The following is a 27,386-nucleotide window of genomic DNA, read 5'->3' as shown; positions in this document are numbered from 1 at the left end:
CAGAGCTCTGGGGTCAGGGCCCAGCAGTCGGCAGCAGCTATGCTGCATGGCCAGTGTGGCAGGTGTGGACAGGGTCCAGGCAGCCTGGGTGAGCAGGTGTGAGTGTGGGCCTGGTGGGTGGGTGGGAGCAGAGCCAGGGCAGTGGTCCCAAGCATCCTAACCCCGGAAGGCCTAACCTCTCCCTCCTGCACCTGCGCTGGCCCCTGCAATTACCCTCATGGTGTGCATTGCAGGTGGCTGGGTGGCTCTGGATGATTTTCCGGTCAAGAATGACTCGGGCAGAGGTGAGGGCTGGGGCTTGGGAGAAGGGGGCACTTGTTGGGGGTGGGGAGCACCTGAGCCCTCAGGACCTCCAGGACTAGGGGACAGAGGAGGAGGGGCCTTGGGTCCTGTCCTTCCGTGGCCCTGCCCACCTGGTATCTCGGGGCAGCCAAGGGGAGGGCCCTCCAGAAGATCCATGGAAGGTTCCCGTTCCAGGCTGAGGCTGCCCCCAGGCCAACCCCCAAGGCTGTGGGCCTCCATGCCCAGCATCTCTGGCAGGCTCCAGCCTTGGAAGGTGGGTGCCAGGATGGGCTTCAGAGAGGGGACCAGGTACTCCTAGGGTAACAAGGAACATTCTCTGAGCCCAGGTGGGGGAGTCAGACCAGGGGGTGAGGCCTGGCACTGCTCCCAGGCAGGACATCCCAGCTCTTACAATGTCATGGGGGCAGAGAGGCCCGCCAAGGAGAGACTTGAAGACCCCTGGACCCAGCAGACACAGGACGTGAAGCAGTGTCCCCAGGAGGCTGAGCAGACAAGGTGGGGTCGGGGCTGGAGACAGGGACACCAGCCCGCACAGCATTAGTGGCTTGTGGGGATAGAAACCGCTGCTCTGGCTGGTCCGCGTTTCACTCCAAACTCCTTTCCGCAAAAAAAAAGCTCTTCTGAAAGGCACAGGACGCCTCCGCGCCCGCCCTGCGTTCCTTCGCGGTGACTACCTGCTGGGGACGAGGGGAGGGTCCCGGCTGCCCAGCCGCCGCCCCTTGCCGGGGGTGCAAGCGCCAGGCCCGGGCCGCGCGGAGTTTCCGGCACCTGCCTGCCCCGCCCCGCGTCGGGGCCCCCACCTGGGCGCCGCCCTAGACGGGGGCGGGGCCTGTGGGGCCTGAAATGCGGGCGGAGCGGGCGCGCGGAGACACTGCGGACCGAGCGGCGAGCTGGCAGGTGCGGCGGTTGCGGCAGGTGCGGCGGTTGCGGGCAGGTGCGGGCCGTTGCGGGCAGGTGCGGGCCGTTGCGGGCAGGTGCGCTCGGTTGCGGGCAGGTGCGGCGGGTGCGGGAAGTTACGGGCAGGTGCGGGCGGGTGCGGTGGGTGAGGCGGGTGCGGATGCGGGCGCGGGGCCGGGCGGGGCGGCGGCCGCCGAGGGAAACCGGAACCCCGCTGGAGTCGCACGCCGAGGCCAGGGTAGGGGCGCGGCGGCCTGCAGGGTCTTGGGCTCTGGCCGGGCAGGTTTCCCGCCCTGGGCAATTTGAGCTCCGGGTCCGAAGTGGCGCCCCTGAGTCCCGGGCGCCCGTGAAGAGGAGGCGCCGGCCCCGATCCCTCATGGGAGAGGCGGCCACGGGCGGGGGTCTCGCAGGCCCAGCGGTTTTCCCGGCAGCAAGGACCGCCCGGGGCACGCTCTGCAGGGTGGGGAACGCCCAGGCCAGGAGGCAACTAGGCCGACAAATTGAGAGGGGTGACTGCTGGCAACATTGCCGGGAGGGAGGCGTCACGGACCCAGGGAAGCTGCCTGCTGTTGGGTGAGCGGTCCCAGGGGTGGCCACTCCGGGTCGGGTAAGCAGTCACAGGGTCGCCTGGAGACCCGTGGGAGGCAGAGGCAGGAAGGGCCCTGTCCATCACTTGGGCCCAGGGCTCTGCTTCCCTGCCATCCGCCCCCACTGCATTGCGCCAAGCTTGTTATCGGGGCCACTGATCTCTGATCATGGTGCAGGGTGCAGGTGGGTGGGGTCTTCCCACTAGGGCACACAGCCGGGCAGAAGCTAAGGCTGCTGCCTCCTGTGTGGGCCCAGGCAGCTGCCAGGGTCTGTCCTGACCTGGCCCTGACCTGGCTCAGGCAGGCGGCTGCAGCCTCCCCGACCTTTGTCCCAGGCTGTGGTGGGGGCCTGCCAGGCAGTCTGGTGACAGACAGTGACCTCGCCCAAGAGATGCAGACCCATCCTCCTCAGGAATGGCCCTCCACCACTTGGGGCCTGGGGGCCACCTGAGGTGGGGAATCCGCAGGAGGGACCCTTTGTGCCTCAGGCTCCGGGAAAATCTGCTCGGCCTCCTCCCCACCCCATCACCCTAACCCTGACCCGGTGCTCACCTGGGCGGCAGCCACCTCCTCCAGATGTCCCCACACTCGAAGCTGCACCCCCTGCCCCACCTCGCTCCGAACCCTCTGTCCAGCTGCCCTCCCCAGGCCCCACATGGAGTCAAGACACCCACTCCCAGGCCTTCCTCCTGCCAAGCCTGGGAAGGGGCAGGGCCCAGAGGGGCTCGTACCAGGCCCAAGGTCAGGAAGAGAGAGGGAGTGGTGCAGCCAGCCACAGGCCGCATCTCACGCATGGTGCGGGGCGGGCATGCACTGGCAGGCACACTCACTCACACACGCAGGGCACGCCTGCCCCTGACTCCCTGCTCCCAAGCGCCCTGTCTCCAGCCTTCCTCCCTGAATCTCCTCTTTGTTTGGGGAACTTGAGCCACTCGCTTGAGCTTATGAGGCCCGTTTAGCACGCGGCCTGTCTGGGCTGGCAGCCTGTGCCCAGGTCAGGGGCCCGCCTAAGGTGCTGTCCCCGCCCCCGCTGGCCCTGCCCCGCCCCCGCTGGCCCTGCCCCGCCCTGCCCCTCCCCCTTGCTGGGAATTCAGGTGCTCCTCCCATTTCCCCACCGCCATCCCTGGCCGGATGTCAGGCCACCGGGCAGGGCCCTGACCCCCCAGGAGCCCCTCGTTTGGCCTGGATGCCATCTGAGTGGCAGCCTTGGGCTCACAGATCCTGGGGGGTCCTGGAACGAGGCATGCTGGAGAGGGCCCAGCCCTAGGGGAGGCAGGTGCCAGTAGAAGTGGGCACAAAAGCGCCCAGGCTGGGTTCCCAGAAGCAGAGTCTGTCTGAGGCAGGGGTAACCGGGAGTGGTCTCAGGATGGCCTCAGGAAGGGAAGGGAGGAGGAAGCAGGGTGGACAAAGGAGAAGCTGGCCTGTCCTGCCATTTCACGTACCCCCCAGAAGCAGATCTGGACAGCCCCGTAGACACCCCTGTCAGGCTGTGCCCTTGAGCCTGGCCTCTTCCTGGGGAAGTACAGAAAGAAGTTTTGCAGAGTGGACCTGGCCCCTGGGGCCGCCTCCCCGTCCTCCAGATTGGATGCCCTCAACCCGGGCGCGCCTGTTGGCTCAGGGCTTGTCAGGTGTGACCAGGTCCTCTTCCCTGAGGGTCCCCTCTAGGGCTGGGGTCGACGTTCTATTTACCATGAGAACCAGGCAGGGCACACCAGGTCCCTGCACCCTGCCTGCCCCTGTGGCGCCGCCTCCTGGTGCTCAGGCCTGTCCCCTGCCAGATGGGAGCCTCCTCCTGGCTGCTTGCTCCTGGGACATGATGGGCTGGAGTGGCCTGGGAGCAGCATAGCCTTTGGCTTGGTGACACTAGCTGTGTCCCCTGGCAGAAGTGTTCCTCCTCCAGGGACCAGGACATCTAAGCCCACCCACCCCAGAGCTGTGGGGTCGAGGAGCCCAAGCTCCATCATGGGTCAGTGGGGGGTGGTGGGTGGGCCACTGTGGCTGCCAGGCCTTGGTTCCTGGACCCCTGAGGCCCACCTCCTGGGACACACGCACATGGGAAGCCACGTTTTGGAGTGGTATAACTGACTTCCTGAGGAATGGTGCCCTAGCCTGCAAGGCGTCACTGGGGAGCTGGCACTCCAGCTGTGCCTTCAGGAAGTTGTTCCTACATCCCGTCAGGCCAGCAGCTGTTGGCTGGGGCAGATTGTGATGTGACCAGCGGCCCATGGCCCATTGCACCATGAAGACAAGTGCCCAGGCATCCCTGTGGTGCACCGGCCAGCTGGCCAGACCTCTGCAGCCTCTTGCGAGCTTTCTCCAATGCTGGTCGTTTAGCAGCAGCCCCACTCCATGGTCCTCTGCATCCTCCACGTCTTCTCAGCCACCTGACACTGTGTCCTGAGCACGGACCCTCGGGACAGCTGAGCTGCAATGCTGCTTCCTGGAGCCCTGGCTCTCTGCACTGGGCCAGTGAGGTGATGGTGAGCCCTCCTGGTCCCAGCTCCGTGTCTGAGGCTCTGAGCAGCCTGTCAGCGGCAGGATGCCTGGAGGAGGCCCAGGACCAGTATCTGCGGAAGGGAAGGAAGGGGGCCAGGGTTTTGCCAAGGTGGGTAGGTGAGCTGCAGTCTTAACAGGTGGCCCTGAGGGGCATCTACAAGCCTCGACAGCCCTCAGAGTTGCCCCTGGAGCATGCCCTTCGTGAGACCAGATGTGGGGAGAGGGGATGGGGAGGACCCAGTGCCTTCTAGGGTTAGGCTCTGCATGTTCCAGAGCACGAGCAGCATGGGGTGCCTGTGAGACCTCCAGGAGGCAGCTGGGCACATGGTTTTGGGACCCAGGAGAGGCTGAGCTCCTGCTGCAGATTTGGGGAGCTGAGGGTAGGTGGGAGGAGGTCTCAGAGTTAATGGGTGAACAAAGATGGAGTGGAACCCTGTCACCGGAGAGGGGAGCCCCCATAGCCCGTGTGGTGGAGGTGGGTGGGGGCCAGCTCCAAAATGCATTTGTTGAGTTTGGCAGCCGGGGGTGGTGGCTGCCTCAAGAGTAAGTGGGGGTGGGGGCCAAACGTGGGGTGCGACCCTTCTCCTGAGACCCTGTGTAGAGGTAGGGAAGGGTTGTCATGAACAGGCTGTTGAGCAGAGGGAGGTTCCAGCCGGAATGAGGGGGAGAACCAAGAGAGGGACTGGGGCCCGTAGTGCCGAGAAAATGGGGAGTAGACCCTGCCCCCAGGTGGGTGGGCACAGGGGTGCAGAACACTGACCAGGGGCCTAAAGAGCAGGAGATTGCTCTCACAGCTCTAGAGGCCAGAAGCCGGAAGGCGAGGAGTGGGCGGGGCCGCACTTCCTCCGGAGGAGCTCAAGGGGAGGATCCTTCCTGCCTCTTCCAGCTTCTGGGGCCCCAGGCGTCCTGGGAATTCCTTGGCTTGTAGATCCAATCTCTACCTCTGTCGTCACAGGGCCGCCCTCTCCCTGTGTGTGTGTCTTCTTTATAAGGACATTAGTTATGTTGGATAATAGCCAATCCTAGCCCGGTATGACCTCACCTTAACCGGGTGACATCTGCAAAGATCCTATTTCCAAATAAGGTCACATTCACAGGGACTGTAGATTAGGACTTAGACATACCTTTTTAGGGGACATAATTCAATCTGGTGCAGAAGGGGACAGGCCTGGGTGGAGGCGGTTGATGTGCAGGAGTGGTGGGGATGGAGGTGAGGCACCTGCTGCTCTGCTCAGAGCCAGTTGCACAGCTGTGTGTGGAGGGTTGGCACAGGGCATGCCGGGGCTGCAGCCAGAGGACCAGGGCCCATGGGGGAGAGACAGCCTTGCCTGGCCTGCACTCGGCTCCTGGCAGGACTGCCACACGTCTGCTGAGTCTGCGGCCCCCGGGGCAGGGTGTGGGCTCAGGGGGGGCAATAGCCCAGAGGCCGTGGTGCTCGCAGATGTGAGATCCAGGACAGGCAGAGGAGGATGCAGGGCCAGGCTGAGGCAGGAGACCGGGGCTTCAGAGGGCTGGGGTCTTGCTGGAGCCTGGTGGATGGCTGTGGAGGGAGGGCGGGGCCTCAGGAGCCCACAGGAGGTGGCAGAGGCTTCTCTGGAGTGACAGGTCCAGGTGGAGTGGGAGGTTTCAAGAGGTCACTGGAGCTGGGATGGGGCAGGGCATGGGGCAGAGCCTTTGGAGAACAAAAGAGAGGCACCCAAAGGTGGAGAGATGCCGGTGCCCAGGCTGAGGGGTGGGCCCTGTGGGTGGAGCCACAGCCCTCTTGGAGCAGGGCTGGGCCCCTCAGGCAGGGCTGAGGATGGGACCAGGGTGCCCAGGAAGGACTCGAGGGCACTGGGCCCTGGGCTGGCGGGAGGGTATTGGCCTGGGGTGGAGGTTTGAAGGACAGCCTGCGTGAGGGACAGCCCTGGAGTCCCGAGAGGCCTCCCGGCGCCGCCTGGGCCCCTGCGCCCATGGTCCCTCTGAGCTGGCACTTCCCTTGGCACTCCCGCCGCGGAGTGCTCCCGGGCAGACTCAGCTCCTCGGGGACACTCTGGCTGCACGTCTGTGGGTGGAGCCCAGCCCGGGACAGCATGGGATTGGCCCCATGACCACATCTTCCCTCGTGCCCACCAGGCCGTGTGGGGTCCCTGATTGAGCCTTTCTGTCCCCTGCAGGACAGAGGTGGACGTCAGCAGGCTCTGCATAACCAGCTGTGTGTGATGAGCGGCCACACCTTGCCTCCTCTTCCCGTCCCAGGCGCCAACAGCACGGAGCAGGCCAGTGTCCCCAAAGCCATGGCAGCCACGCTGGGAGCCCGCACGCCCCCCAGGCCCCAGGCCAGGAGCATTGCTGGGGTGTATGTGGAGGCCTCGGGCCAGGCCCAGAGTGTCTACACTGCCATGGAGCAGGGCCTCCTGCCTGCTGGGCTCGGGCTGGCTCTGCTAGAGGCCCAGGCAGCCACTGGGGGCCTGGTGGACCCCGCCCAGGGCCAGCTGCTCCCTGTGTCCAAGGCCCTGCAGCAGGGCCTGGTGGGGCTGGAGCTGAAGGAGAAGCTGCTGGCCGCTGAGCGTGCCACCACGGGCTACCCTGACCCCTACGGGGGTGAGAAGCTGGCCCTCTTTCAGGCCATAGGGAAGGAGGTTGTGGACAGGGCCCTGGGGCAGAGCTGGCTGGAGGTCCAACTGGCCACTGGGGGCCTGGTGGACCCCGCCCAGGGAGTGCTCGTGGCCCCTGAGCCAGCCTGCCACCAGGGCCTCCTGAACCGGGAGACATGGCACAAGCTGTCAGAGCTTGAGCCTGGCACAGGCGTCCTGCGCTTCCTCGACCCCAACACGCTGGAGCGGCTGACGTACTACCAGCTGCTGGAAAGGTGTGTGCGGGCCCCCGGCTCGGGGCTAGCCCTGCTGCCCATCAAGATCACCTTCCGTTCCATGGGCGGGGCGGTGAGTGCAGCTGAGCTGCTGGAGGTGGGCATCCTGGACGAGGAGGCTGTGCAGGGTCTGCGGGAGGGCAGGCTGGCCGCAGTGGACGTGAGTGCACGTGCCGAGGTGCGGCGCTACCTGGAGGGTACCGGCAGCGTGGCCGGGGTTGTCCTGCTGCCCGAAGGCCACAAGAAGAACTTTTTCCAGGCTGCCACCGAGCACCTGCTCCCAATGGGCACCGCACTGCCACTCCTAGAGGCCCAGGCTGCCACCCACACCCTAGTGGACCCCATCACAGGCCAGCGGCTGTGGGTAGATGAGGCAGTCAGGGCGGGCCTGGTCAGCCCAGAGCTCCACGAGCAGCTCCTGGTGGCCGAGCAGGCCGTGACAGGGCACCATGACCCCTTCAGTGGCTCTCAAATCCCCCTCTTCCAGGCCATGAAGAAGGGGCTAGTGGACAGGCCACTGGCACTGCGGCTCCTGGATGCCCAGCTGGCCACAGGCGGGCTGGTCTGTCCGGCACGCAGGCTCCGGCTGCCCCTGGAGGCCGCCCTGCGCTGTGGCTGCCTGGATGAAGACACTCGGCGGCAGCTCTTGCAGGCTGGCGGCTTCTCAGACGGTACGCACGGCGGCCTGCGCTATGAACAGCTGCTGGCCCTCTGTGTCACCGACCCAGAGACCGGGCTCGCCTTCCTGCCACTCTCAGGGGGACCCCGGGGAGGGGAGCCCCAGGGACCCCCATTCATCAAGTACAGCACTCAGCAGGCCCTGAGCACAGCCACAGCCACCGTCTCCATGGGGAAGTTCCAGGGCCGGCCTGTGTCCCTCTGGGAGCTGCTCTTCTCTGAGGTCATCTCCTCAGAGCAGAGGGCGATGCTGGCCCAGCAGTACCAGGAAGGGACCCTCTCCGTGGAGAAGCTGGCCGCTGAGCTGAGCGCCACCCTCGAGCAGGCTGCAGCCACTGCCAGGGTCACCTTTTCTGGGCTGAGGAACACCGTGACACCAGGAGAGCTGCTGAAAGCCGAGATCATCGACCAGGACCTGTACGAGCGGCTGGAACATGGACAGGCCACAGCCCAGGATGTGGGCAGCCTGGCCTCGGTGCAGAGGTACCTGCAAGGTACAGGCTGCATTGCTGGCCTGCTGCTCCCCGGCTCCCAGGAACGCCTAAGCATCTATGAGGCCCGATGCAAGGGGCTCCTCCGGCCCGGCACTGCCCTCATCCTTCTGGAGGCACAAGCTGCCACCGGCTTCATCATCGACCCGAAAGCAAATAAGCGGCACTCCGTTGAGGAGGCACTGAGGGCTGCTGTTATTGGGCCCGATGTGTTCGCGAAGCTGCTGTCGGCCGAGCGCGCCGTCACCGGCTACACCGACCCCTACACCGGGCAGCAGATCTCCCTTTTCCAGGCCATGCAGAAGGGCCTCATCGTCCGGGAGCACGGCATCCGCCTGCTGGAGGCCCAGATCGCCACGGGCGGCGTCATCGACCCCGTGCACAGCCACCGCGTGCCCGTGGATGTGGCCTACCGGCGCGGCTACTTCGATCAGATGCTGAACTTGATCCTGTTGGACCCTTCTGACGACACCAAGGGCTTCTTCGACCCCAACACGCACGAGAACCTCACGTACCTGCAGCTTCTAGAGCGCTGCGTGCGTGACCCCGAGACGGGCCTATACCTCCTGCCACTCAGCAGCACGCAGTCCCCGCTGGTGGACAGTGCCACCCGGCAGGCCTTCCAGAACCTGCTGCTCTCTGTGAAGTATGGACGGTTTCAGGGGCAGAGGGTATCCGCATGGGAGCTGATCAACTCTGAGTACTTCAGCGAGGGCCGCAGGAGGCAGCTGCTGCATCGCTACCGGTGGCGCGAGGTCACGCTGGGGCAGGTGGCAAAGCTGCTGGAGGCGGAGACACAGAGACAGGCGGACATCATGCTGCCCGCACTGCGGAGCCGGGTCACCGTCCACCAGCTCCTGGAGGCTGGTATCATTGACCAGCAGCTGTTGGACCAAGTGCTGGCCGGGACAGTCAGCCCGGAGGCCCTCCTTCTCATGGATGGCGTCCGCAGGTACCTGTGTGGCCTGGGAGCTGTGGGTGGTGTGCGGCTGTTGCCCTCTGGCCAGCGGCTCAGCCTCTACCAGGCCATGAGGCAGAAGCTGCTGGGGCCCAGGGTGGCCCTGGCCCTGCTGGAGGCCCAGGCAGCCACCGGAACCATCATGGACCCTCACAGCCCGGAGAGCCTCTCGGTGGATGAGGCTGTGCGCAGGGGTGTGGTGGGGCCGGAGCTGTATGGCAGGCTGAAGCGGGCTGAGGGTGCCATCGCTGGCTTCAGAGATCCCTTCTCTGGGAAGCAGGTATCTCTGTTCCAGGCCATGAAGAAAGGTCTCATCCCTTGGGAGCAAGCTGCCCGCCTCCTGGAGGCTCAAGTGGCCACAGGAGGGGTCATTGACCCCACCAGCCACCACCACCTCCCCATGCCAGTGGCCATTCAGCGTGGCTGTGTTGACCAGGAGATGGAGACAGCCTTGTCCAGCTCCTCCGAGACCTTCCCCACACCAGACGGCCAGGGGCGCACCAGCTATGCCCAACTCCTGGAGCAGTGCCCCAGGGATGAGGCTTCTGGCCTTCACCTCCTGCCCCTGCCAGAAAGTGCTCCTGCCCTCCCCACCGAGGAGCAGGTCCAGAAGAGCCTGCAGGCCATGCCGGGGGCTGAGGATGGCACATCCCTCTGGGACCTGCTCAGCTCCTGCCACTTCACCGAGGACCAACGGAGGGGCCTGCTGGAGGACGTGCAGGAGGGGAGGACCACTGTGCCACAGCTGCTAGCCTCTGTGCAGAGGTGGGTACAGGAGACCAAGCTCCTGGCCCAGGCCCGCGTCATGGTGCCTGGCCCGCGGGGTGAGGTACCCGCTGTCTGGCTGCTGGATGCTGGCATCATCACCCAGGAGACCCTTGAGGCCCTGGCTCAGGGCACGCAGTCGCCCGCCCAGGTCGCTGAGCAGCCAGTGGTGAAGGCCTGCCTGTGGGGCACAGGCTGCGTGGCGGGTGTACTGTTACAGCCCTCTGGGGCCAAGGCCAGCATCGCCCAGGCCATGAGGGATGGCCTCCTGCCCACAGGCCTGGGCCAGAGGCTGCTGGAAGCCCAGGTGGCATCTGGCTTCCTTGTTGACCCCCTGAACAACCAGAGACTGTCAGTGGAGGACGCGGTTAAGGTTGGCCTGGTGGGCAGGGAGCTGAGTGAGCAGCTCGGGCAGGCCGAAAGGGCAGTGGACGGGTACCCTGATCCCTACTCCGGGGGCTCCCTCTCTCTGTGGCAGGCCATGGAGAAGGGGCTCGTGCCACAGAACGAGGGCTTGCCCCTCCTGCAGGTGCAGCTGGCCACAGGGGGTGTGGTGGACCCTGTCCACGGGGTGCACCTGCCCCAGGCAGCAGCCTTTAGACTCGGCCTTCTGGACACACAGACGAGCCAGGTGCTGACTGCAGTTGACAAGGACAACAAGTTCTTCTTTGACCCCAGTGCGCGGGACCAGGTGACCTATCAGCAGCTCAGGGAGCGCTGCGTGTGCGACTCCGAGACCGGCTTGTTGCTGCTGCCGCTGCCCTCAGACACAGCGCTTGAGGTGGACGACCACACCGCGGTGGCTCTGAGGGCCATGAAGGTGCCCGTCAGCACAGGGAGGTTTAAGGGGTGTAGCGTGTCGCTCTGGGACCTGCTGCTCTCTGAGTACGTTGGCGCTGACAAGCGGAGGGAGCTGGTGGCACTCTGTCGGTCTGGGAGGGCTGCGGCCCTGCGGCAGGTGATCAGTGCAGTCACCGCCCTGGTCGAGGCTGCAGAGAGGCAGCCCCTGCAGGCCACCTTCAGAGGGCTCCGGAAGCAGGTGTCAGCCAGGGACCTGTTCAGGGCGCAGCTGATCAGCAGGAAGACGCTGGACGAACTGAGCCAGGGGACAACAACTGTGAAGGAGGTGGCGGAGATGGACAGCGTGAGGCAGTCCCTGGAGGGAGGCAACTTCATTGCTGGGGTCCTTATCCAGGGCACCCAGGAGAGGATGAGCATCCCAGAAGCCCTGAGGAGGCACATCCTGCGGCCTGGCACAGCCCTGGTGCTGCTGGAGGCACAGGCAGCTACCGGCTTCATCATCGACCCCGTGGAGAACCGGAAGCTGACTGTGGAGGAGGCGTTCAAAGCAGGAATGTTCGGCAAAGAAACCTACGTGAAGCTGCTGTCAGCCGAGCGCGCAGTCACCGGCTACACCGACCCCTACACCGGGCAGCAGATCTCCCTCTTCCAGGCCATGCAGAAGGACCTCATTGTCCGGGAGCACGGCATCCGCCTGCTGGAGGCCCAGATCGCCACGGGCGGCATCATCGACCCTGTGCACAGCCACCGCGTGCCCGTGGACGTGGCCTACCGGTGCGGCTACTTCGACGAGGAGATGAACCGCATCCTGGCGGACCCCAGCGATGACACCAAGGGCTTCTTCGACCCCAACACGCACGAGAACCTCACGTACCTGCAGCTTCTGGAGCGCTGTGTGGAGGACTCCGAGACGGGCCTGTACCTGCTACAAATTGTAAACAAAGGAGAAACCTACGTGTATATCAATGAGGCCACAAGACATGTGTTGCAATCCAGAACTGCAAAAATGCGTGTGGGGAGGTTTGCTGACCAGGTGGTCTCTTTCTGGGACCTGCTGTCCTCTCCATACTTCACAGAGGACAGGAAGCGGGAGCTCATCCAGGAGCACGGAGCCCAGAGTGGGGGCCTGGAGAAATTGCTGGAAATCATCACCACGACAATTGAAGAAACAGAGACGCAAAACCAAGGCATCAAGGTGGCGGCCATCAGAGGGGAGGTGACAGCTGCAGAGCTGTTCAACTCCGGGGTCATCGATCAGAAGACCCTGCACACACTTCGTGCGGGGTGGACTGGGGGGCAGGCACTCAGCACGCTGGAGTGTGTGAAGCCCTACCTGGAAGGCAGTGGCTGCATTGCGGGGGTCACGGTGCCCTCCACCAGGGAGGTTATGAGCCTCCATGAGGCCAGCAGGAAGGAGCTCATCCCTGCAGCATTTGCAACTTGGCTGCTGGAGGCGCAGGCCGCCACTGGGTTCCTCCTGGACCCCTGCACCCACCAGAGGCTCTCCGTGGATGAGGCTGTGGATGTGGGCCTGGTGAGCGAGGAGCTGCAGGAGAGGCTCCTGAAGGCTGAAAGGGCTGCCACGGGCTACAGGGATCCGGCCACGGGAGACACGATCCCGCTGTTCCAGGCCATGCAGAAGCAGCTCGTCGAGAAGGCGGAGGCACTGAGGCTGCTGGAGGTGCAGGTGGCCACGGGGGGTGTCATCGACCCACGGCACCACCACCGGCTCCCACTGGAAACAGCCTACAGACGTGGCTGTCTGCACAAGGACATCTATGCGCTCATTTCTGACCAGAAGCAAATGAGGAAACGGTTTGTGGACCCGAACACACAAGAGAAGGTCTCCTACGGAGAGCTGCAGGAGAGGTGCCGCCCGCAAGAGGACACTGGCTGGCTGCTCTTCCCAGTGAACAAAGATGCACGGGATTCTGAGTACATCGATGACGAGACGAGAAGGGCCCTGGAGGCAGAGCAAGTGGAAATAACAATGGGAAGGTTCAGAGGCCAGAAACCAACACTGTGGGCACTGCTGAATTCTGAATATGTGACAGAGGAGAAGAAGCTCCAGCTGGTGAGGATGTATAGAACCGACACGAGATGGGCACTTCAGAAGGTAGCGCAGCTCGTCTTAGAGATGATTGAGAAGCAGGAAAACAGCAACAAACAGCTGTGGTTCCAAGGAATTAGACGACAGATCACAGCCTCTGAACTCCTCAGCTCAGCCATAATCACAAAAGAAATGCTCCAAGACCTGGAAACGGGACGGAGAACGACGCAAGAACTCAGGGAGGACGACCGCGTCAAGCGCTACCTGGAGGGCACCAGCTGCATCGCGGGCGTCCTGGTGCCCGCCAAGGACGAGCCCGGCCGCCAGGAGAAGATGAGCATCTACCAGGCCATGTGGAAGGGCGTGCTGCGGCCCGGCACGGCCCTGGTGCTGCTGGAGGCGCAGGCGGCCACCGGCTTCGTCGTCGACCCCGTGCGCAACCTGAGGCTGTCCGTGGAGGAGGCCGTGGCCGCGGGCGTGGTGGGCGGCGAGATCCAGGAGAAGCTGCTGTCGGCCGAGCGCGCCGTCACCGGCTACACCGACCCCTACACCGGGCAGCAGATCTCCCTCTTCCAGGCCATGCAGAAGGACCTCATCGTCCGGGAGCACGGCATCCGCCTGCTGGAGGCCCAGATCGCCACGGGCGGCGTCATCGACCCCGTGCACAGCCACCGCGTGCCCGTGGACGTGGCCTACCGGCGCGGCTACTTCGACGAGGAGATGAACCGCGTCCTGGCGGACCCCAGCGACGACACCAAGGGCTTCTTCGACCCCAACACGCACGAGAACCTCACGTACGTGCAGCTGCTGCGCCGCTGCGTGCGCGACCCGGACACGGGGCTCTACATGCTGCAGCTGGCAGGCCGGGGCTCCGCCGTGCACCAGCTGAGCGAGGAGCTGCGCTGCGCCCTGCGCGACGCCCGCGTGACGCCAGGCTCGGGCGCCCTCCAGGGCCAGAGCGTCTCCGTCTGGGAGCTCCTCTTCTACCGCGAGGTGTCCGAGGACCGGCGCCAGGAGCTGCTGAGCAGATACCGGGCGGGCACGCTGACCGTGGAGGAGCTGGGCGCCACCCTCACCTCGCTGCTGGCCCAGGACCAGGCCGAGGCCGGGAGCCCGCGCCCAGACCCCCGGGAGGCCCTGCGTGCGGCCACCATGGAGGTCAAGGTGGGCCGCCTCCGGGGGCGCGCGGTGCCCGTGTGGGACGTGCTGGCGTCCGGCTACGTGAGCGGGGCCGCCCGGGAGGAGCTGCTGGCCGAGTTTGGCTCGGGGACTCTGGCCTTGCCCGCACTGACCCGCCGGCTGACCGCCATGATCGAGGAGGCCGAGGAGGCCCCCGGGGCCCGGCCGCAGCTCCAGGACGCCTCGCGCGGCCCGCGGGAGCCGGGGCCAGCCGGGCGAGGGGACGGCGACTCGGGGCGCTCCCAGGCAGAGGGCGAGGGGGAGGCCGAGGCCGAGGCCGAGGAGGCCGCTGCCGCCGCCGCCCGCCGCCAGGAGCAGACCCTGCGTGGTGCCACCATGGAGGTGCAGCGCGGGCAGTTCCAGGGGCGGCCGGTCTCCGTGTGGGACGTCCTCTTCTCCTCGTACCTGAGCGAGGCCCGCCGAGACGAGCTCCTGGCCCGGCACGCGGCCGGCGCCCTGGGCCTGCCCGACCTCGTCGCCGTCCTCACCCGGGTCATCGAGGAGACCGAGGAGCGGCTCAGCAAGGTGTCCTTCCACGGCCTGAGGCGCCAGGTGTCCGCCTCCGAGCTGCACACGTCCGGGATCCTGGGCCCCGAGACCCTGCGGGACCTGGCCCAGGGCACTAAGACGCTGCAGGAGGTGACGGAGATGGACTCGGTCAAGCGCTACCTGGAGGGCACCAGCTGCATCGCGGGCGTCCTGGTGCCCGCCAAGGACGAGCCCGGCCGCCAGGAGAAGATGAGCATCTACCAGGCCATGTGGAAGGGCGTGCTGCGGCCCGGCACGGCCCTGGTGCTGCTGGAGGCGCAGGCGGCCACCGGCTTCGTCGTCGACCCCGTGCGCAACCTGAGGCTGTCCGTGGAGGAGGCCGTGGCCGCGGGCGTGGTGGGCGGCGAGATCCAGGAGAAGCTGCTGTCGGCCGAGCGCGCCGTCACCGGCTACACCGACCCCTACACCGGGCAGCAGATCTCCCTCTTCCAGGCCATGCAGAAGGACCTCATCGTCCGGGAGCACGGCATCCGCCTGCTGGAGGCCCAGATCGCCACGGGCGGCGTCATCGACCCCGTGCACAGCCACCGCGTGCCCGTGGACGTGGCCTACCGGCGCGGCTACTTCGACGAGGAGATGAACCGCGTCCTGGCGGACCCCAGCGACGACACCAAGGGCTTCTTCGACCCCAACACGCACGAGAACCTCACGTACGTGCAGCTGCTGCGCCGCTGCGTGCGCGACCCGGACACGGGGCTCTACATGCTGCAGCTGGCAGGCCGGGGCTCCGCCGTGCACCAGCTGAGCGAGGAGCTGCGCTGCGCCCTGCGCGACGCCCGCGTGACGCCAGGCTCGGGCGCCCTCCAGGGCCAGAGCATCTCCGTCTGGGAGCTCCTCTTCTACCGCGAGGTGTCCGAGGACCGGCGCCAGGAGCTGCTGAGCAGATACCGGGCGGGCACGCTGACCGTGGAGGAGCTGGGCGCCACCCTCACCTCGCTGCTGGCCCAGGACCAGGCCGAGGCCGGGAGCCCGCGCCCAGACCCCCGGGAGGCCCTGCGTGCGGCCACCATGGAGGTCAAGGTGGGCCGCCTCCGGGGGCGCGCGGTGCCCGTGTGGGACGTGCTGGCGTCCGGCTACGTGAGCGGGGCCGCCCGGGAGGAGCTGCTGGCCGAGTTTGGCTCGGGGACTCTGGCCTTGCCCGCACTGACCCGCCGGCTGACCGCCATGATCGAGGAGGCCGAGGAGGCCCCCGGGGCCCGGCCGCAGCTCCAGGACGCCTCGCGCGGCCCGCGGGAGCCGGGGCCAGCCGGGCGAGGGGACGGCGACTCGGGGCGCTCCCAGGCAGAGGGCGAGGGGGAGGCCGAGGCCGAGGCCGAGGAGGCCGCTGCCGCCGCCGCCCGCCGCCAGGAGCAGACCCTGCGTGGTGCCACCATGGAGGTGCAGCGCGGGCAGTTCCAGGGGCGGCCGGTCTCCGTGTGGGACGTCCTCTTCTCCTCGTACCTGAGCGAGGCCCGCCGAGACGAGCTCCTGGCCCGGCACGCGGCCGGCGCCCTGGGCCTGCCCGACCTCGTCGCCGTCCTCACCCGGGTCATCGAGGAGACCGAGGAGCGGCTCAGCAAGGTGTCCTTCCGCGGCCTGAGGCGCCAGGTGTCCGCCTCCGAGCTGCACACGTCCGGGATCCTGGGCCCCGAGACCCTGCGGGACCTGGCCCAGGGCACTAAGACGCTGCAGGAGGTGACGGAGATGGATTCGGTCAAGCGCTACCTGGAGGGCACCAGCTGCATCGCGGGCGTCCTGGTGCCCGCCAAGGACGAGCCCGGCCGCCAGGAGAAGATGAGCATCTACCAGGCCATGTGGAAGGGCGTGCTGCGGCCCGGCACGGCCCTGGTGCTGCTGGAGGCGCAGGCGGCCACCGGCTTCGTCGTCGACCCCGTGCGCAACCTGAGGCTGTCCGTGGAGGAGGCCGTGGCCGCGGGCGTGGTGGGCGGCGAGATCCAGGAGAAGCTGCTGTCGGCCGAGCGCGCCGTCACCGGCTACACCGACCCCTACACCGGGCAGCAGATCTCCCTCTTCCAGGCCATGCAGAAGGACCTCATCGTCCGGGAGCACGGCATCCGCCTGCTGGAGGCCCAGATCGCCACGGGCGGCGTCATCGACCCCGTGCACAGCCACCGCGTGCCCGTGGACGTGGCCTACCGGCGCGGCTACTTCGACGAGGAGATGAACCGCGTCCTGGCGGACCCCAGCGACGACACCAAGGGCTTCTTCGACCCCAACACGCACGAGAACCTCACGTACGTGCAGCTGCTGCGCCGCTGCGTGCGCGACCCGGACACGGGGCTCTACATGCTGCAGCTGGCAGGCCGGGGCTCCGCCGTGCACCAGCTGAGCGAGGAGCTGCGCTGCGCCCTGCGCGACGCCCGCGTGACGCCAGGCTCGGGCGCCCTCCAGGGCCAGAGCGTCTCCGTCTGGGAGCTCCTCTTCTACCGCGAGGTGTCCGAGGACCGGCGCCAGGAGCTGCTGAGCAGATACCGGGCGGGCACGCTGACCGTGGAGGAGCTGGGCGCCACCCTCACCTCGCTGCTGGCCCAGGACCAGGCCGAGGCCGGGAGCCCGCGCCCAGACCCCCGGGAGGCCCTGCGTGCGGCCACCATGGAGGTCAAGGTGGGCCGCCTCCGGGGGCGCGCGGTGCCCGTGTGGGACGTGCTGGCGTCCGGCTACGTGAGCGGGGCCGCCCGGGAGGAGCTGCTGGCCGAGTTTGGCTCGGGGACTCTGGCCTTGCCCGCACTGACCCGCCGGCTGACCGCCATGATCGAGGAGGCCGAGGAGGCCCCCGGGGCCCGGCCGCAGCTCCAGGACGCCTCGCGCGGCCCGCGGGAGCCGGGGCCAGCCGGGCGAGGGGACGGCGACTCGGGGCGCTCCCAGGCAGAGGGCGAGGGGGAGGCCGAGGCCGAGGCCGAGGAGGCCGCTGCCGCCGCCGCCCGCCGCCAGGAGCAGACCCTGCGTGGTGCCACCATGGAGGTGCAGCGCGGGCAGTTCCAGGGGCGGCCGGTCTCCGTGTGGGACGTCCTCTTCTCCTCGTACCTGAGCGAGGCCCGCCGAGACGAGCTCCTGGCCCGGCACGCGGCCGGCGCCCTGGGCCTGCCCGACCTCGTCGCCGTCCTCACCCGGGTCATCGAGGAGACCGAGGAGCGGCTCAGCAAGGTGTCCTTCCGCGGCCTGAGGCGCCAGGTGTCCGCCTCCGAGCTGCACACGTCCGGGATCCTGGGCCCCGAGACCCTGCGGGACCTGGCCCAGGGCACTAAGACGCTGCAGGAGGTGACGGAGATGGACTCGGTCAAGCGCTACCTGGAGGGCACCAGCTGCATCGCGGGCGTCCTGGTGCCCGCCAAGGACGAGCCCGGCCGCCAGGAGAAGATGAGCATCTACCAGGCCATGTGGAAGGGCGTGCTGCGGCCCGGCACGGCCCTGGTGCTGCTGGAGGCGCAGGCGGCCACCGGCTTCGTCGTCGACCCCGTGCGCAACCTGAGGCTGTCCGTGGAGGAGGCCGTGGCCGCGGGCGTGGTGGGCGGCGAGATCCAGGAGAAGCTGCTGTCGGCCGAGCGCGCCGTCACCGGCTACACCGACCCCTACACCGGGCAGCAGATCTCCCTCTTCCAGGCCATGCAGAAGGACCTCATCGTCCGGGAGCACGGCATCCGCCTGCTGGAGGCCCAGATCGCCACGGGCGGCGTCATCGACCCCGTGCACAGCCACCGCGTGCCCGTGGACGTGGCCTACCGGCGCGGCTACTTCGACGAGGAGATGAACCGCGTCCTGGCGGACCCCAGCGACGACACCAAGGGCTTCTTCGACCCCAACACGCACGAGAACCTCACGTACGTGCAGCTGCTGCGCCGCTGCGTGCGCGACCCGGACACGGGGCTCTACATGCTGCAGCTGGCAGGCCGGGGCTCCGCCGTGCACCAGCTGAGCGAGGAGCTGCGCTGCGCCCTGCGCGACGCCCGCGTGACGCCAGGCTCGGGCGCCCTCCAGGGCCAGAGCGTCTCCGTCTGGGAGCTCCTCTTCTACCGCGAGGTGTCCGAGGACCGGCGCCAGGAGCTGCTGAGCAGATACCGGGCGGGCACGCTGACCGTGGAGGAGCTGGGCGCCACCCTCACCTCGCTGCTGGCCCAGGACCAGGCCGAGGCCGGGAGCCCGCGCCCAGACCCCCGGGAGGCCCTGCGTGCGGCCACCATGGAGGTCAAGGTGGGCCGCCTCCGGGGGCGCGCGGTGCCCGTGTGGGACGTGCTGGCGTCCGGCTACGTGAGCGGGGCCGCCCGGGAGGAGCTGCTGGCCGAGTTTGGCTCGGGGACTCTGGCCTTGCCCGCACTGACCCGCCGGCTGACCGCCATGATCGAGGAGGCCGAGGAGGCCCCCGGGGCCCGGCCGCAGCTCCAGGACGCCTCGCGCGGCCCGCGGGAGCCGGGGCCAGCCGGGCGAGGGGACGGCGACTCGGGGCGCTCCCAGGCAGAGGGCGAGGGGGAGGCCGAGGCCGAGGCCGAGGAGGCCGCTGCCGCCGCCGCCCGCCGCCAGGAGCAGACCCTGCGTGGTGCCACCATGGAGGTGCAGCGCGGGCAGTTCCAGGGGCGGCCGGTCTCCGTGTGGGACGTCCTCTTCTCCTCGTACCTGAGCGAGGCCCGCCGAGACGAGCTCCTGGCCCGGCACGCGGCCGGCGCCCTGGGCCTGCCCGACCTCGTCGCCGTCCTCACCCGGGTCATCGAGGAGACCGAGGAGCGGCTCAGCAAGGTGTCCTTCCGCGGCCTGAGGCGCCAGGTGTCCGCCTCCGAGCTGCACACGTCCGGGATCCTGGGCCCCGAGACCCTGCGGGACCTGGCCCAGGGCACTAAGACGCTGCAGGAGGTGACGGAGATGGACTCGGTCAAGCGCTACCTGGAGGGCACCAGCTGCATCGCGGGCGTCCTGGTGCCCGCCAAGGACGAGCCCGGCCGCCAGGAGAAGATGAGCATCTACCAGGCCATGTGGAAGGGCGTGCTGCGGCCCGGCACGGCCCTGGTGCTGCTGGAGGCGCAGGCGGCCACCGGCTTCGTCGTCGACCCCGTGCGCAACCTGAGGCTGTCCGTGGAGGAGGCCGTGGCCGCGGGCGTGGTGGGCGGCGAGATCCAGGAGAAGCTGCTGTCGGCCGAGCGCGCCGTCACCGGCTACACCGACCCCTACACCGGGCAGCAGATCTCCCTCTTCCAGGCCATGCAGAAGGACCTCATCGTCCGGGAGCACGGCATCCGCCTGCTGGAGGCCCAGATCGCCACGGGCGGCGTCATCGACCCCGTGCACAGCCACCGCGTGCCCGTGGACGTGGCCTACCGGCGCGGCTACTTCGACGAGGAGATGAACCGCGTCCTGGCGGACCCCAGCGACGACACCAAGGGCTTCTTCGACCCCAACACGCACGAGAACCTCACGTACGTGCAGCTGCTGCGCCGCTGCGTGCGCGACCCGGACACGGGGCTCTACATGCTGCAGCTGGCAGGCCGGGGCTCCGCCGTGCACCAGCTGAGCGAGGAGCTGCGCTGCGCCCTGCGCGACGCCCGCGTGACGCCAGGCTCGGGCGCCCTCCAGGGCCAGAGCGTCTCCGTCTGGGAGCTCCTCTTCTACCGCGAGGTGTCCGAGGACCGGCGCCAGGAGCTGCTGAGCAGATACCGGGCGGGCACGCTGACCGTGGAGGAGCTGGGCGCCACCCTCACCTCGCTGCTGGCCCAGGACCAGGCCGAGGCCGGGAGCCCGCGCCCAGACCCCCGGGAGGCCCTGCGTGCGGCCACCATGGAGGTCAAGGTGGGCCGCCTCCGGGGGCGCGCGGTGCCCGTGTGGGACGTGCTGGCGTCCGGCTACGTGAGCGGGGCCGCCCGGGAGGAGCTGCTGGCCGAGTTTGGCTCGGGGACTCTGGCCTTGCCCGCACTGACCCGCCGGCTGACCGCCATGATCGAGGAGGCCGAGGAGGCCCCCGGGGCCCGGCCGCAGCTCCAGGACGCCTCGCGCGGCCCGCGGGAGCCGGGGCCAGCCGGGCGAGGGGACGGCGACTCGGGGCGCTCCCAGGCAGAGGGCGAGGGGGAGGCCGAGGCCGAGGCCGAGGAGGCCGCTGCCGCCGCCGCCCGCCGCCAGGAGCAGACCCTGCGTGGTGCCACCATGGAGGTGCAGCGCGGGCAGTTCCAGGGGCGGCCGGTCTCCGTGTGGGACGTCCTCTTCTCCTCGTACCTGAGCGAGGCCCGCCGAGACGAGCTCCTGGCCCGGCACGCGGCCGGCGCCCTGGGCCTGCCCGACCTCGTCGCCGTCCTCACCCGGGTCATCGAGGAGACCGAGGAGCGGCTCAGCAAGGTGTCCTTCCGCGGCCTGAGGCGCCAGGTGTCCGCCTCCGAGCTGCACACGTCCGGGATCCTGGGCCCCGAGACCCTGCGGGACCTGGCCCAGGGCACTAAGACGCTGCAGGAGGTGACGGAGATGGACTCGGTCAAGCGCTACCTGGAGGGCACCAGCTGCATCGCGGGCGTCCTGGTGCCCGCCAAGGACGAGCCCGGCCGCCAGGAGAAGATGAGCATCTACCAGGCCATGTGGAAGGGCGTGCTGCGGCCCGGCACGGCCCTGGTGCTGCTGGAGGCGCAGGCGGCCACCGGCTTCGTCGTCGACCCCGTGCGCAACCTGAGGCTGTCCGTGGAGGAGGCCGTGGCCGCGGGCGTGGTGGGCGGCGAGATCCAGGAGAAGCTGCTGTCGGCCGAGCGCGCCGTCACCGGCTACACCGACCCCTACACCGGGCAGCAGATCTCCCTCTTCCAGGCCATGCAGAAGGACCTCATCGTCCGGGAGCACGGCATCCGCCTGCTGGAGGCCCAGATCGCCACGGGCGGCGTCATCGACCCCGTGCACAGCCACCGCGTGCCCGTGGACGTGGCCTACCGGCGCGGCTACTTCGACGAGGAGATGAACCGCGTCCTGGCGGACCCCAGCGACGACACCAAGGGCTTCTTCGACCCCAACACGCACGAGAACCTCACGTACGTGCAGCTGCTGCGCCGCTGCGTGCGCGACCCGGACACGGGGCTCTACATGCTGCAGCTGGCAGGCCGGGGCTCCGCCGTGCACCAGCTGAGCGAGGAGCTGCGCTGCGCCCTGCGCGACGCCCGCGTGACGCCAGGCTCGGGCGCCCTCCAGGGCCAGAGCGTCTCCGTCTGGGAGCTCCTCTTCTACCGCGAGGTGTCCGAGGACCGGCGCCAGGAGCTGCTGAGCAGATACCGGGCGGGCACGCTGACCGTGGAGGAGCTGGGCGCCACCCTCACCTCGCTGCTGGCCCAGGACCAGGCCGAGGCCGGGAGCCCGCGCCCAGACCCCCGGGAGGCCCTGCGTGCGGCCACCATGGAGGTCAAGGTGGGCCGCCTCCGGGGGCGCGCGGTGCCCGTGTGGGACGTGCTGGCGTCCGGCTACGTGAGCGGGGCCGCCCGGGAGGAGCTGCTGGCCGAGTTTGGCTCGGGGACTCTGGCCTTGCCCGCACTGACCCGCCGGCTGACCGCCATGATCGAGGAGGCCGAGGAGGCCCCCGGGGCCCGGCCGCAGCTCCAGGACGCCTCGCGCGGCCCGCGGGAGCCGGGGCCAGCCGGGCGAGGGGACGGCGACTCGGGGCGCTCCCAGGCAGAGGGCGAGGGGGAGGCCGAGGCCGAGGCCGAGGAGGCCGCTGCCGCCGCCGCCCGCCGCCAGGAGCAGACCCTGCGTGGTGCCACCATGGAGGTGCAGCGCGGGCAGTTCCAGGGGCGGCCGGTCTCCGTGTGGGACGTCCTCTTCTCCTCGTACCTGAGCGAGGCCCGCCGAGACGAGCTCCTGGCCCGGCACGCGGCCGGCGCCCTGGGCCTGCCCGACCTCGTCGCCGTCCTCACCCGGGTCATCGAGGAGACCGAGGAGCGGCTCAGCAAGGTGTCCTTCCGCGGCCTGAGGCGCCAGGTGTCCGCCTCCGAGCTGCACACGTCCGGGATCCTGGGCCCCGAGACCCTGCGGGACCTGGCCCAGGGCACTAAGACGCTGCAGGAGGTGACGGAGATGGACTCGGTCAAGCGCTACCTGGAGGGCACCAGCTGCATCGCGGGCGTCCTGGTGCCCGCCAAGGACGAGCCCGGCCGCCAGGAGAAGATGAGCATCTACCAGGCCATGTGGAAGGGCGTGCTGCGGCCCGGCACGGCCCTGGTGCTGCTGGAGGCGCAGGCGGCCACCGGCTTCGTCGTCGACCCCGTGCGCAACCTGAGGCTGTCCGTGGAGGAGGCCGTGGCCGCGGGCGTGGTGGGCGGCGAGATCCAGGAGAAGCTGCTGTCGGCCGAGCGCGCCGTCACCGGCTACACCGACCCCTACACCGGGCAGCAGATCTCCCTCTTCCAGGCCATGCAGAAGGACCTCATCGTCCGGGAGCACGGCATCCGCCTGCTGGAGGCCCAGATCGCCACGGGCGGCGTCATCGACCCCGTGCGCAGCCACCGCGTGCCCGTGGACGTGGCCTACCGGCGCGGCTACTTCGACGAGGAGATGAACCGCGTCCTGGCGGACCCCAGCGACGACACCAAGGGCTTCTTCGACCCCAACACGCACGAGAACCTCACGTACGTGCAGCTGCTGCGCCGCTGCGTGCGCGACCCGGACACGGGGCTCTACATGCTGCAGCTGGCAGGCCGGGGCTCCGCCGTGCACCAGCTGAGCGAGGAGCTGCGCTGCGCCCTGCGCGACGCCCGCGTGACGCCAGGCTCGGGCGCCCTCCAGGGCCAGAGCGTCTCCGTCTGGGAGCTCCTCTTCTACCGCGAGGTGTCCGAGGACCGGCGCCAGGAGCTGCTGAGCAGATACCGGGCGGGCACGCTGACCGTGGAGGAGCTGGGCGCCACCCTCACCTCGCTGCTGGCCCAGGACCAGGCCGAGGCCGGGAGCCCGCGCCCAGACCCCCGGGAGGCCCTGCGTGCGGCCACCATGGAGGTCAAGGTGGGCCGCCTCCGGGGGCGCGCGGTGCCCGTGTGGGACGTGCTGGCGTCCGGCTACGTGAGCGGGGCCGCCCGGGAGGAGCTGCTGGCCGAGTTTGGCTCGGGGACTCTGGCCTTGCCCGCACTGACCCGCCGGCTGACCGCCATGATCGAGGAGGCCGAGGAGGCCCCCGGGGCCCGGCCGCAGCTCCAGGACGCCTCGCGCGGCCCGCGGGAGCCGGGGCCAGCCGGGCGAGGGGACGGCGACTCGGGGCGCTCCCAGGCAGAGGGCGAGGGGGAGGCCGAGGCCGAGGCCGAGGAGGCCGCTGCCGCCGCCGCCCGCCGCCAGGAGCAGACCCTGCGTGGTGCCACCATGGAGGTGCAGCGCGGGCAGTTCCAGGGGCGGCCGGTCTCCGTGTGGGACGTCCTCTTCTCCTCGTACCTGAGCGAGGCCCGCCGAGACGAGCTCCTGGCCCGGCACGCGGCCGGCGCCCTGGGCCTGCCCGACCTCGTCGCCGTCCTCACCCGGGTCATCGAGGAGACCGAGGAGCGGCTCAGCAAGGTGTCCTTCCGCGGCCTGAGGCGCCAGGTGTCCGCCTCCGAGCTGCACACGTCCGGGATCCTGGGCCCCGAGACCCTGCGGGACCTGGCCCAGGGCACTAAGACGCTGCAGGAGGTGACGGAGATGGACTCGGTCAAGCGCTACCTGGAGGGCACCAGCTGCATCGCGGGCGTCCTGGTGCCCGCCAAGGACGAGCCCGGCCGCCAGGAGAAGATGAGCATCTACCAGGCCATGTGGAAGGGCGTGCTGCGGCCCGGCACGGCCCTGGTGCTGCTGGAGGCGCAGGCGGCCACCGGCTTCGTCGTCGACCCCGTGCGCAACCTGAGGCTGTCCGTGGAGGAGGCCGTGGCCGCGGGCGTGGTGGGCGGCGAGATCCAGGAGAAGCTGCTGTCGGCCGAGCGCGCCGTCACCGGCTACACCGACCCCTACACCGGGCAGCAGATCTCCCTCTTCCAGGCCATGCAGAAGGACCTCATCGTCCGGGAGCACGGCATCCGCCTGCTGGAGGCCCAGATCGCCACGGGCGGCGTCATCGACCCCGTGCACAGCCACCGCGTGCCCGTGGACGTGGCCTACCGGCGCGGCTACTTCGACGAGGAGATGAACCGCGTCCTGGCGGACCCCAGCGACGACACCAAGGGCTTCTTCGACCCCAACACGCACGAGAACCTCACGTACGTGCAGCTGCTGCGCCGCTGCGTGCGCGACCCGGACACGGGGCTCTACATGCTGCAGCTGGCAGGCCGGGGCTCCGCCGTGCACCAGCTGAGCGAGGAGCTGCGCTGCGCCCTGCGCGACGCCCGCGTGACGCCAGGCTCGGGCGCCCTCCAGGGCCAGAGCGTCTCCGTCTGGGAGCTCCTCTTCTACCGCGAGGTGTCCGAGGACCGGCGCCAGGAGCTGCTGAGCAGATACCGGGCGGGCACGCTGACCGTGGAGGAGCTGGGCGCCACCCTCACCTCGCTGCTGGCCCAGGACCAGGCCGAGGCCGGGAGCCCGCGCCCAGACCCCCGGGAGGCCCTGCGTGCGGCCACCATGGAGGTCAAGGTGGGCCGCCTCCGGGGGCGCGCGGTGCCCGTGTGGGACGTGCTGGCGTCCGGCTACGTGAGCGGGGCCGCCCGGGAGGAGCTGCTGGCCGAGTTTGGCTCGGGGACTCTGGCCTTGCCCGCACTGACCCGCCGGCTGACCGCCATGATCGAGGAGGCCGAGGAGGCCCCCGGGGCCCGGCCGCAGCTCCAGGACGCCTCGCGCGGCCCGCGGGAGCCGGGGCCAGCCGGGCGAGGGGACGGCGACTCGGGGCGCTCCCAGGCAGAGGGCGAGGGGGAGGCCGAGGCCGAGGCCGAGGAGGCCGCTGCCGCCGCCGCCCGCCGCCAGGAGCAGACCCTGCGTGGTGCCACCATGGAGGTGCAGCGCGGGCAGTTCCAGGGGCGGCCGGTCTCCGTGTGGGACGTCCTCTTCTCCTCGTACCTGAGCGAGGCCCGCCGAGACGAGCTCCTGGCCCGGCACGCGGCCGGCGCCCTGGGCCTGCCCGACCTCGTCGCCGTCCTCACCCGGGTCATCGAGGAGACCGAGGAGCGGCTCAGCAAGGTGTCCTTCCGCGGCCTGAGGCGCCAGGTGTCCGCCTCCGAGCTGCACACGTCCGGGATCCTGGGCCCCGAGACCCTGCGGGACCTGGCCCAGGGCACTAAGACGCTGCAGGAGGTGACGGAGATGGACTCGGTCAAGCGCTACCTGGAGGGCACCAGCTGCATCGCGGGCGTCCTGGTGCCCGCCAAGGACGAGCCCGGCCGCCAGGAGAAGATGAGCATCTACCAGGCCATGTGGAAGGGCGTGCTGCGGCCCGGCACGGCCCTGGTGCTGCTGGAGGCGCAGGCGGCCACCGGCTTCGTCGTCGACCCCGTGCGCAACCTGAGGCTGTCCGTGGAGGAGGCCGTGGCCGCGGGCGTGGTGGGCGGCGAGATCCAGGAGAAGCTGCTGTCGGCCGAGCGCGCCGTCACCGGCTACACCGACCCCTACACCGGGCAGCAGATCTCCCTCTTCCAGGCCATGCAGAAGGACCTCATCGTCCGGGAGCACGGCATCCGCCTGCTGGAGGCCCAGATCGCCACGGGCGGCGTCATCGACCCCGTGCGCAGCCACCGCGTGCCCGTGGACGTGGCCTACCGGCGCGGCTACTTCGACGAGGAGATGAACCGCGTCCTGGCGGACCCCAGCGACGACACCAAGGGCTTCTTCGACCCCAACACGCACGAGAACCTCACGTACCTGCAGCTGCTGCAGAGGGCCACCCTGGACCCTGATACGGGGCTCCTATTTCTTACTCTCTCTCCACAGTGACTGGGCTTCCTCTGTGCAGTTTTCTGCAACTCTGGAGAAGTTGAGGCATACTTGTGTGTCTGGTTTTTTTTTTTTTTTTTTTTTTTTGTCATTCTGTGATTTTGTTGTTTTACCCATTCGTTATCTGTGGAAAATGTCTTAAGTTGTCATGTGACAGTCACTCTTTCGTTGTCCATCAACGTGTTTCATAATTGTTTTGGTGTGTTTTCTGGGTCCTCTATGTGTCATATGGTTTTACTTTTCACTCCTTTTTCGTTTTCAGTACGTTTTTCTGTCCGTTTTGGATTCACTGCTTCCATTTTACGGAATGTGACTCTTTGGACTCTCACTCCACCATGCCATCGGGTACTCTTGTTGCAGTGTAATTTTTATTACATGCGGTTATTTCCCTAATGGTGTGCTATTCATGTTCATCGTCGAACTCATTTTCCATCAGCCAATGTCTACTATTTACTGCTCTGGCTCAATTTCGGTCCTCTTCCCCGGCCTTTCTCTCGCTGCTGTGCTGGCCAAAAGCATGGGCTTTATTCTCTCCATTGGCTGCTGCTCCACCTTAGAGGTGTGACCTCACCAGCGCTGACTGAGCGAGTCTGTTGTGGAGAAGTACCTTTGGTAGTAATTTACTAGGAAAAATTCTGAACAAGTAAAATGTGAAGGAAACTTTTGTTTTTGGTTTCAGGTTTTTGAAGGTTCAATCACCAATCTTTATACCCTTAATATAGAGATAGTAGATTAAACAAGGGAAGCAAGCCGTCCAAAATCCAGGGTTCCTAGAGCCGTATCTCAGAATCGTATGCACATAGGTTGCAGTTAAGTCTTGCTCTAAGATTTCTGGGAGAACCAAGAACTTTCGTTGTTAATGGAAGTGTGGCAATTGGAGCAGGTGACAAAGCACAAGCCCTTGCTAGTCCCCCCTTCATTCACTCCACACATGGGTTGCCTGTGGCGTCTGGGCCACTTGGTCTCC

The 27,386-nt window shown here is 68.1% G+C and overlaps 1 protein-coding gene across 1 annotated transcript; it reads left to right on the top strand.

Moving 5' to 3' along the window:
* Positions 1-471: 471 nt before the first annotated feature.
* EPPK1 (epiplakin 1) lies at positions 472-27,079 on the top strand. Its single transcript, XM_063726912.1, has 3 exons — positions 472-556; positions 6,440-14,353; positions 15,926-27,079. The coding sequence occupies exons 1-3, from the start codon at positions 521-523 to the stop codon at positions 26,417-26,419; spliced, it is 18,444 nt and encodes a 6,147-aa protein (XP_063582982.1). The 5' UTR covers positions 472-520; the 3' UTR covers positions 26,420-27,079.
* The last annotated feature ends 307 nt before the right edge of the window (positions 27,080-27,386 follow it).

Source organism: Pongo abelii, chromosome 7, assembly GCF_028885655.2.
Source record: "Pongo abelii isolate AG06213 chromosome 7, NHGRI_mPonAbe1-v2.0_pri, whole genome shotgun sequence".
NCBI lineage: Eukaryota > Metazoa > Chordata > Mammalia > Primates > Hominidae > Pongo > Pongo abelii.
The sequence above is the reverse complement of the archived record's forward strand: the minus strand, read 5'-3'. Positions and strand labels throughout refer to the sequence as shown.